Source organism: Hyla sarda, unplaced genomic scaffold, assembly GCF_029499605.1.
Source record: "Hyla sarda isolate aHylSar1 unplaced genomic scaffold, aHylSar1.hap1 scaffold_81, whole genome shotgun sequence".
Lineage (NCBI taxonomy): Eukaryota > Metazoa > Chordata > Amphibia > Anura > Hylidae > Hyla > Hyla sarda.
The window spans coordinates 110,337-122,000 of NW_026610836.1; the positions used below are offsets into that span (position 1 = coordinate 110,337).

At 49.7% G+C, this 11,664-nt stretch overlaps 1 protein-coding gene across 1 annotated transcript in view; it reads right to left on the bottom strand.

Annotated features, from left to right (window-relative positions):
- LRRC73 (leucine rich repeat containing 73) overlaps window positions 1-8,736 on the bottom strand; it is a 42,422-nt gene extending 33,686 nt beyond the window's left edge. The window contains 4 exon segments of the mRNA XM_056554623.1: window positions 7,750-7,872; window positions 7,973-8,133; window positions 8,218-8,453; window positions 8,455-8,736. Coding sequence (XP_056410598.1) covers window positions 7,750-7,872; window positions 7,973-8,133; window positions 8,218-8,453; window positions 8,455-8,490 — 556 coding nt within the window. The 5' untranslated portion in view covers window positions 8,491-8,736.
- Between the last annotated feature and the right edge of the window lie 2,928 nt (window positions 8,737-11,664).

The following is an 11,664-nucleotide window of genomic DNA, read 5'->3' on the forward strand; positions in this document are numbered from 1 at the left end:
CATTTAGCCAAATGGCACGTTTAAAACGTATAAATAGTGATCATAATAAATTATCCCGTAATTCCCTCCTTAGTCCAAAATCTAAACAAGAGAAAAAATCCCCTGATAGGTTCTGTTTCCCATTTACAAATACCCCTATGAACGAAGTCGTCAGAAAAGCCATACATAACAATTGGTTTATCTTACAAAAAGACACAGAGCTGAAAGACTTTGTTACAGATAGGCCAATTGTAACATTTAAACGTAACAGAACAATTGGTGATTTTCTGAAAAATAAACAGCAACATAATAATAACAAAATATTGTGGCTTACGGACACCAGACCTATAGGTATGTTTCGCTGTGGCAGCTGCTCTTTCTGTAGTTTATGCATCAAAGGAAAAGTTTTGCAACTAGGTGCACATACAATATACATAAAACAGCCCATTACCTGTAGGTCTAAGTATGTAGTATATCGCTTAGTATGTGCATGCGGCCTATATTATATAGGCAAAACGATACGGCCATTGTTCCATAGGATCCGCGAGCATGCTAGATCCTTACGGACAGGTAAAGGAGTTCCAAGATTCATTACACATATGGCCGAATGTCATAATTCTGATCCCAACATGTTCAGGTTTTCAGGTATTGAGAGAGTAGAAACTAATTTTAGAGGAAAAAATAGAGACCAAACCCTATTGGCTAAAGAGGCACGGTGGATTCTCCGGCTGGAGGCCACCGGCACAATAGGTTTGAACGACAAGAATGAACTTAGTGTTCTACTATAATTATAATTCCTCTTTTATATAATGATTTGTTGCTCGCAATTAAGTTTAGGATTTTCAGTATTCTATTTGTTTTTAATTCACTGGGTTGCACGTTTTGTAACATTTTGTTTGTATCACTATGGCAACAAGAAACAGATAAGACAGGATCTGACGTCAGACGCGGCAGGGGCCTGACGAAGTGCTTTGATAGCACGATACAGACCGTGGCCCGCCGTTGTCTGTTACTCCCCCACCGTGACATCTGCCCCCGTGGCTTGCATCTATGTCTGCACGATATGCAATAAAGTAAAGACTTTGCTACCGCCTCCCGGGTCTTGGGTGAGTTGTTCCTATTCATCTTTCTTCTTGTATCATTTTCATATGGACCGAACCGCACTGTGTGAGCACCACCCTCAGCAGGCACATTACTTCCTACGCTGATTCCATATTAACAGGAACATATACATACCTATCTCGCCCTATACTACTGGTGCCAGGTTTCTTTGCTTCTACTACATTGATTAACATGGAGGAGGTGTCACCGCTGTACAGATATAACCGCAACATGGGTAGAGGACAACATGGAGGAGGTGTCACCGCTGTACTGATACAACCGCAACATGAGAAGAGGACAACATGGAGGAGGTGTCACCCCTGTACAGATACAACCGCAACATGAGAAGAGAACAACATGGAGGAGGTGTCACCCCAGTACAGATACAACCGCAACATGAGAAGAGAACAACATGGAGGAGGTGTCACCCCAGTACAGATACAACCGCAACATGGTGGAGGTGTCACCCCAGTACAGATATAACCGCAACATGGGTAGAGGACAACATGGAGGAGGTGTCACCACTGTACAGATATAACCGCAACATGGTGGAGGTGTCACCCCAGTACAGATATAACCGCAACATGGGTAGAGGACAACATGGAGGAGGTGTCACCGCTGTACAGATACAACCGCAACATGAGAAGAGAACAACATGGAGGAGGTGTCACCACTGTACAGATATAACCGCAACATGGGTAGAGGACAACATGGTGGAGGTGTCACCCCAGTACAGATATAACCGCAACATGAGAAGAGAACAACATGGAGGAGGTGTCACCACTGTACAGATATAACCGCAACATGGTGGAGGTGTCACCACTGTACAGATATAACCGCAACATGGTGGAGGTGTCACCACTGTACAGATATAACCGCAACATGGGTAGAGGACAACATGGTGGAGGTGTCACCCCAGTACAGATATAACCGCAACATGGGAAGAGAACAACATGGAGGAGGTGTCACCACTGTACAGATATAACCGCAACATGGGTAGAGGACAACATGGTGGAGGTGTCACCACTGTACAGATATAACCGCAACATGGGTAGAGGACAACATGGTGGAGGTGTCACCACTGTACAGATATAACCGCAACATGGGAAGAGAACAACATGGAGGAGGTGTCACCACTGTACAGATATAACCGCAACATGGGTAGAGGACAACATGGTGGAGGTGTCACCCCAGTACAGATATAACCGCAACATGGGTAGAGGACAACATGGAGGAGGTGTCACCACTGTACAGATATAACCGCAACATGGTGGAGGTGTCACCCCAGTACAGATATAACCGCAACATGGGAAGAGGACAACATGGAGGAGGTGTCACCCCTGTACAGATACAACCGCAACATGAGAAGAGAACAACATGGAGGAGGTGTCACCCCTGTACAGATACAACAGCAACATGGGAAGAGGACAACATGGAGGAGGTGTCACCGCTGTACAGATACAACAGCAACATGAGAAGAGAACAACATGGAGGAGGTGTCACCCCTGTACAGATACAACCGCAACATGAGAAGAGAACAACATGGAGGAGGTGTCACCCCTGTACAGATACAACCGCAACATGGGAAGAGAACAACATGGAGGAGGTGTCACCCCAGTACAGATACAACCGCAACATGAGAAGAGAACAACATGGAGGAGGTGTCACCGCTGTACAGATACAACCGCAACATGGGAGGAGGTGTCACCGCTGTATAGATACAACCGCAACATGAGAAGAGAACAACATAGTACAGTACTAAAAGAAGTTAAATCGCTGCTATATCCAGAAGCAATTCCCAACCTCACTAAAGAAGAACGGGAGGCTCTAAATTGGTTAGGATCTAGAAATGATATACAGATTTCACGGGCTGATAAGGGGGGAGGGATTGTAGTGTGGCGTACAGTTGATTATGAAAGGGAAATCAATAGGCAACTAGGAGATGTCCAAGTATATGAAAAAATAGCCTATGATCCCACAAATAAAATAATGGATGCAGTTAGAAATTTCCTGCGCAAGTCCGTTCAGAACGGTGTTCTACCGGAATCTGCTGCAGAACAACTACTGCCCAATAATCCAAGTAAACCACACATATACATTCTGCCCAAAACACACAAAAATTTATTACCCCACCCAAAGGTTGCCCAATTGTCACCGGAATAGGAGCCCCTACGGCTTACCTTTCCAGCTACATTGACTGTCTCCTGCCCCCCCTCCTTTCCTCTATCCCTACTTATCTCAAAGATTCAGGGGATTTGATTAAATCCCTAGACAATTTTGAGTGGCAAGACAATTTCCAACTGGCTAGTATTGATGTAGAAAGTCTGTATACCCGCATACCTCATAATGCGGGTATACAGACTCTAAAAGACTTTCTCCAACTTACAGAAAAATCCGATTCATTTATTTCATTTGTTACTGAAGCTGTGTCACTTATTCTTAATAACAACTTTTTTCAGTACAGAGGTCAATGGTTCAAACAACGGTTCGGAACCGCGATGGGGACACCTGTCTCTTTTTGGCGATGTTCGAGCAGTGTTATATCTTTTCCCCATTGAACCCATTCATCGGACATATTAAATTATTATTCCGATATGTGGATGATATATTCATAATTTGGGATGCCTCCGAACATCTATTCAAAGAATTTATATCATACCTAAATGAAATGAATGATATGAACATGTTATTCACTTATGTGTTCGGAGGTAACCATCTTGATTTTTTGGATATATCCATCACTATTAATAATAACACAATCACAACATCTGGCTTCAGAAAACCCTCCTCTAAAAATGCATTACTACACTATGGATCTTCTCATCCAAGTAAAATGAAAGATAGTATTCCATTTAGCCAAATGGCACGTTTAAAACGTATAAATAGTGATCATAATAAATTATCCCGTAATTCCCTCCTTAGTCCAAAATCTAAACAAGAGAAAAAATCCCCTGATAGGTTCTGTTTCCCATTTACAAATACCCCTATGAACGAAGTCGTCAGAAAAGCCATACATAACAATTGGTTTATCTTACAAAAAGACACAGAGCTGAAAGACTTTGTTACAGATAGGCCAATTGTAACATTTAAACGTAACAGAACAATTGGTGATTTTCTGAAAAATAAACAGCAACATAATAATAACAAAATATTGTGGCTTACGGACACCAGACCTATAGGTATGTTTCGCTGTGGCAGCTGCTCTTTCTGTAGTTTATGCATCAAAGGAAAAGTTTTGCAACTAGGTGCACATACAATATACATAAAACAGCCCATTACCTGTAGGTCTAAGTATGTAGTATATCGCTTAGTATGTGCATGCGGCCTATATTATATAGGCAAAACGATACGGCCATTGTTCCATAGGATCCGCGAGCATGCTAGATCCTTACGGACAGGTAAAGGAGTTCCAAGATTCATTACACATATGGCCGAATGTCATATGGGAAGAGGACAACATGGAGGAGGTTTCACCCCTGTACAGATACAACCGCAACATGAGAAGAAAACAACATGGAGGAGGTGTCACCACTGTACAGATACAACAGCAACATGGGAAGAGGACAATATGGAGGAGGTGTCACCACTGTACAGATACAACCGCAACATGAGAAGAGGACAACATGGAGAAGGTGTCACCACTGTACAGATACAACCGCAACATGAGAAGAGAACAACATGGAGGCGTCACCCCTGTACAGATACAACCACAACATGGGAAGAGAACCACATGGAGAAGGTGTCACCGCTGTACAGATACAACCGCAACATGAGAAGAGGACAACATGGAGGAGGTGTCACCCCTGTACAGATACAACCGCAACATGGGAAGAGGACAACATGGAGGAGGTGTCACCCCTGTACAGATACAACCGCAACATGGGAAGAGGACAACATGGAGGAGGTGTCACCCCTGTACAGATACAACCGTAACATGGGAGGAGGTGTCACCGCTGTATAGATACAACCGCAACATGGGAAGAGGACAACATGGAGGAGGTGTCACCGCTGTACAGATACAACCGCAACATGAGAAGAGAACAACATGGAGGAGGTGTCACCACTGTACAGATACAACCGCAACATGGGAAGAGGACAACATGGAGGAGGTGTCACCCCAATACAGATACAACCGCACATTCAGGACATGGAGGAGGTGTCACCGCTGTACAGATACAACCGCAACATGAGAAGAGAACAACATGGAGGAGGGGTCACCCCTGTACAGATACAACCGCAACATGGGAAGAGGACAACATGGAGGAGGTGTCACCCCTGTCCAGATACAACCGCAACATGGGAAGAGGACAACATGGAGGAGGTGTCACCTCTGTACAGATACAACCGCAACATGAGAAGAGGACAACATGGAGGAGGTGTCACCCCTGTCCAGATACAACCGCAACATGGGAAGAGGACAACATGGAGGAGGTGTCTCCACTGTACAGATACAACCGCACATTCAGGACAACATGGAGGAGGTGTCTCCACTGTACAGATACAACCGCACATTCAGGACAACATGGAGGAGGTGTCTCCACTGTACAGATACAACCGCACATTCAGGACAACATGGAGGAGGTGTCACCGCTGTACAGATACAACCGCACATTCAGGACAACATGGAGGAGGTGTCTCCACTGTACAGATACAACCGCACATTCAGGACAACATGGAGGAGGTGTCACCGCTGTACAGATACAACCGCACATTCAGGACAACATGGAGGAGGTGTCTCCACTGTACAGATACAACCGCACATTCAGGACAACATGGAGGAGGTGTCTCCACTGTACAGATACAACCGCACATTCAGGACAACATGGAGGAGGTGTCACCGCTGTACAGATACAACCGCACATTCAGGACAACATGGAGGAGGTGTCTCCACTGTACAGATACAACCGCACATTCAGGACAACATGGAGGAGGTGTCACCGCTGTACAGATACAACCGCACATTCAGGACAACATGGAGGAGGTGTCTCCACTGTACAGATACAACCGCACATTCAGGACAACATGGAGGAGGTGTCTCCACTGTACAGATACAACCGCACATTCAGGATAACATGGAGGAGGTGTCTCCACTGTACAGATACAACCGCACATTCAGGACAACATGGAGGAGGTGTCCCCGCTGTACAGATACAACCGCACATTCAGGATAACATGGAGGAGGTGTCTCCACTGTACAGATACAACCGCACATTCAGGATAACATGGAGGAGGTGTCTCCACTGTACAGATACAACCACACATTCAGGACAACATGGAGGAGGCGTCACCCCTGTACAGATACAACCGCACATTCAGGACAACATGGAGGAGGCGTCACCCCTGTACAGATACAACCGCACATTCAGGACAACATGGAGGAGGTGTCACCCCTGTACAGATACAACCGCACATTCAGGATAACATGGAGGAGGCGTCACCCCTGTACAGATACAACCGCACATTCAGGATAACATGGAGGAGGTGTCTCCACTGTACAGATACAACCGCACATTCAGGACAACATGGAGGAGGTGTCTCCACTGTACAGATACAACCGCACATTCAGGACAACATGGAGGAGGCGTCACCCCTGTACAGATACAACCGCACATTCAGGACAACATGGAGGAGGTGTCACCCCTGTACAGATACAACCGCACATTCAGGATAACATGGAGGAGGTGTCACCCCTGTACAGATACAACCGCACATTCAGGACAACATGGAGGAGGTGTCTCCACTGTACAGATACAACCGCACATTCAGGACAACATGGAGGAGGCGTCACCCCTGTACAGATACAACCGCACATTCAGGACAACATGGAGGAGGTGTCACCCCTGTACAGATACAACCGCACATTCAGGACAACATGGAGGAGGTGTCACCCCTGTACAGATACAACCGCACATTCAGGATAACATGGAGGAGGTGTCACCCCTGTACAGATACAACCGCACATTCAGGACAACATGGAGGAGGTGTCCCCGCTGTACAGATACAACCGCACATTCAGGACAACATGGAGGAGGTGTCTCCACTGTACAGATACAACCGCACATTCAGGACAACATGGAGGAGGTGTCCCCGCTGTACAGATACAACCGCACATTCAGGACAACATGGAGGAGGCGTCACCCCTGTACAGATACAACCGCACATTCAGGACAACATGGAGGAGGTGTCTCCACTGTACAGATACAACCGCACATTCAGGACAACATGGAGGAGGTGTCCCCGCTGTACAGATACAACCGCACATTCAGGACAACATGGAGGAGGTGTCCCCGCTGTACAGATACAACCGCACATTCAGGATAACATGGAGGAGGTGTCTCCACTGTACAGATACAACCGCACATTCAGGACAACATGGAGGAGGCGTCACCCCTGTACAGATACAACCGCACATTCAGGACAACATGGAGGAGGCGTCACCCCTGTACAGATACAACCGCACATTCAGGACAACATGGAGGAGGTGTCACCCCTGTACAGATACAACCGCACATTCAGGACAACATGGAGGAGGTGTCACCCCTGTACAGATACAACCGCACATTCAGGACAACATGGAGTAGGTGTCACCCCTGTACAGATACAACCGCACATTCAGGACAACATGGAGGAGGTGTCACCCCTGTACAGATTCTGAACCCTTTCTCTCACCCAGTGGATTATAGTCCAGATTTAGGGTTCGGACTTGGGAACTGTGCGCCACCGCGATGGCCAGCCGTGCCCAACCAGTGCAGGATATTCCAGGGTTTGCAGAGAGGGTCAGCTCCCGAAGACCTAAAGCCACAAATGGTGGTTGGTTATCCTCACAGTGCCTTCTGACTACTCAACACAGGCTGGGGCCCCACCATTAATCCACACAGAGGGTTCTCCTCACCTGGTTTAGCCCCATCGGGGGGCAGGAGGCCACAGATCAGGCTGATTCCCTCGTCTCCGAGCAGGCAGTCCCCGAGGTCCAGAGACAGCAGTGCAGGGTGGACGACCAGTGCAGGGTTGAGAAGGGACAAGCCGGTGTCTGTAAGGGGGTTACCATGCAGGCTTTGGGGGGGCACAGAGAGTGAGTCATTATAGGGTGGGTGTCCGCCCACAGACCTCCACCCACAGCTGAAAATCAATACTTACAAGAGGGACTGCAGCGAGCGGTTCCGGTGAAGACTCTGTGCCAGCTGCTGGACTCGGCCCGTGCTGGACACCACCCCCAGGTTAAGGTTCAGCTGCACCAGGGAAGACGACTCTGACACCCCCTGACACAGCCGAGAAAAGTCTCGGTCAGAGAGGTGGCACCCGCGGAGGGAGAGGAGGCGCACCGTGCCCTCCACCAGCCCCTCACACACCCCCTTCACCTCCGCACTGGAGAGGGGTCTCCCCCGACATCTGGATGGAGCCTGGTAACATGGTAGGTAGGAAAGGGGCCCCACAAGGCTGATCTGAGCAGAGAAACAGGTGCACCAAAGAGAATGGGGGCCCCACCAGTCACTGCGGGGTATCAGGAGATCTAAAGAGACGGGCACTCCACCAGTCACTGCAGGGTATCAGGAGATCTAAAGAGAAGGGCACCCCACCAGTCACTGCGGGGTATCAGGAGATCTAAAGAGACGGGCACCCCACCAGTCACTGCAGGGTATCAGGAGATCTAAAGAGAAGGGCACCCCACCAGTCACTGCGGGGTATCAGGAGATCTAAAGAGACGGGCACCCCACGAGTCACTGCAGGGTATCAGGAGATCTAAAGAGACGGGCACCCCACCAGTCACTGCAGGGTATCAGGAGATCTAAAGAGACGGGCACTCCACCAGTCACTGCAGGGTATCAGGAGATCTAAAGAGACGGGCACTCCACCAGTCACTGCAGGGTATCAGGAGATCTAAAGAGACGGGCACCCCACCAGTCACTGCGGGGTATCAGGAGATCTAAAGAGACGGGCACCCCACCAGTCACTGCAGGGTATCAGGAGATCTAAAGAGAAGGGCACCCCACCAGTCACTGCAGGGTATCAGGAGATCTAAAGAGACGGGCACCCCACCAGTCACTGCAGGGTATCAGGAGATCTAAAGAGACGGGCACTCCACCAGTCACTGCAGGGTATCAGGAGATCGAAAGAGACGGGCACTCCAGTCACTGCAGGGTATCAGGAGATCTAAAGAGAGGGGCACCCCACCAGTCACTGCAGGGTATCAGGAGATCTAAAGAGACGGGCACCCCACCAGTCACTGCAGGGTATCAGGAGATAAGAGATGGGCACTCCAGTCACTGCAGGGTATCAGGAGATCTAAAGAGACGGGCACCCCACCAGTCACTGCAGGGTATCATGAGATCTAAAGAGACGGGCACCCCACCAGTCACTGCAGGGTATCAGGAGATCTAAAGAGACGGGCACCCCACCAGTCACTGCAGGGTATCAGGAGATCTAAAGAGACGGGCACCTCACCAGTCACTGCAGGGTATCAGGAGATAAGAGACGGGCACTCCACCAGTCACTGCAGGGTATCAGGAGATCTAAAGAGAGGGGCACCCCACCAGTCACTGCAGGGTATCAGGAGATAACAGACGGGCACCTCACCAGTCACTGCAGGGTATCAGGAGATCTAAAGAGACGGGCACCCCACCAGTCACTGCAGGGTATCAGGAGATCTAAAGAGACGGGCACCCCACCAGTCACTGCAGGGTATCAGGAGATCTAAAGAGACGGGCACCCCACCAGTCACTGCAGGGTATCAGGAGATCTAAAGAGACGGGCACCCCACCAGTCACTGCAGGGTATCAGGAGATCTAAAGAGAGGGGCACCCCACCAGTCACTGCAGGGTATCAGGAGATAACAGACGGGCACCTCACCAGTCACTGCAGGGTATCAGGAGATCTAAAGAGACGGGCACCCCACCAGTCACTGCAGGGTATCAGGAGATCTAAAGAGACGGGCACCCCCACCAGTCACTGCAGGGTATCAGGAGATCTAAAGAGACGGGCACCTCACCAGTCACTGCAGGGTATCAGGAGATCTAAAGAGACGGGCACCCCACCAGTCACTGCAGGGTATCAGGAGATCTAAAGAGACGGGCACCCCACCAGTCACTGCAGGGTATCAGGAGATCTAAAGAGACGGGCACCCCACCAGTCACTGCAGGGTATCAGGAGATAAGAGACGGGCACCTCACCAGTCACTGCAGGGTATCAGGAGATCTAAAGAGACGGGCACCCTACCAGTCACTGCAGGGTATCAGGAGATCTAAAGAGACAGGCACCCCACCAGTCACTGCAGGGTATCAGGAGATAAGAGACGGGCACCCCCACCAGTCACTGCAGGGTATCAGGAGATAACAGACGGGCACCTCACCAGTCACTGCAGGGTATCAGGAGATCTAAAGAGAGGGGCACCCCACCAGTCACTGCAGGGTATCAGGAGATCTAAAGAGAAGGGCACCCCACCAGTCACTGCAGGGTATCAGGAGATCTAAAGAGACGGGCACCTCACCAGTCACTGCAGGGTATCAGGAGATCTAAAGAGACGGGCACCCCACCAGTCACTGCAGGGTATCAGGAGATCTAAAGAGAAGGGCACTCCACCAGTCACTGCAGGGTATCAGGAGATCTAAAGAGACGGGCACCCCACCAGTCACTGCAGGGTATCAGGAGATCTAAAGAGAGGGGCACCCCACCAGTCACTGCAGGGTATCAGGAGATCTAAAGAGACGGGCACCCCACCAGTCACTGCAGGGTATCAGGAGATCTAAAGAGACGGGCACCCTACCAGTCACTGCAGGGTATCAGGAGATCTAAAGAGAGGGGCACCCCACCAGTCACTGCAGGGTATCAGGAGATCTAAAGAGACGGGCACCCCACCAGTCACTGCAGGGTATCAGGAGATCTAAAGAGACGGGCACCCCACCAGTCACTGCAGGGTATCAGGAGATCTAAAGAGACGGGCACCCTACCAGTCACTGCAGGGTATCAGGAGATCTAAAGAGAGGGGCACCCCACCAGTCACTGCAGGGTATCAGGAGATAAGAGACGGACACCCCACCAGTCACTGCAGGGTATCAGGAGATCTAAAGAGACGGGCACTCCACCAGTCACTGCAGGGTATCAGGAGATCTAAAGAGACGGGCACCCCACCAGTCACTGCAGGGTATCAGGAGATCTAAAGAGACGGGCACCCCACAGTCACTGCAGGGTATCAGGAGATCTAAAGAGACGGGCACCTCACGAGTCCACTGCAGGGTATCAGGAGATAAGAGACGGGCACCCCACCAGTCACTGCAGGGTATCAGGAGATCTAAAGAGACGGGCACCCCCACCAGTCACTGCAGGGTATCAGGAGATCTAAAGAGACGGGCACCCCACCAGTCACTGCAGGGTATCAGGAGATAAGAGACGGGCACCCCACCAGTCACTGCAGGGTATCAGGAGATCTAAAGAGACGGGCACCCCACCAGTCACTGCAGGGTATCAGGAGATAAGAGACGGACACCCCACCAGTCACTGCAGGGTATCAGGAGATAAGAGACGGGCACCCCACCAGTCACTGCAGGGTATCAGGAGATCTAAAGAGACGGGCACTCCACCAGTCACTGC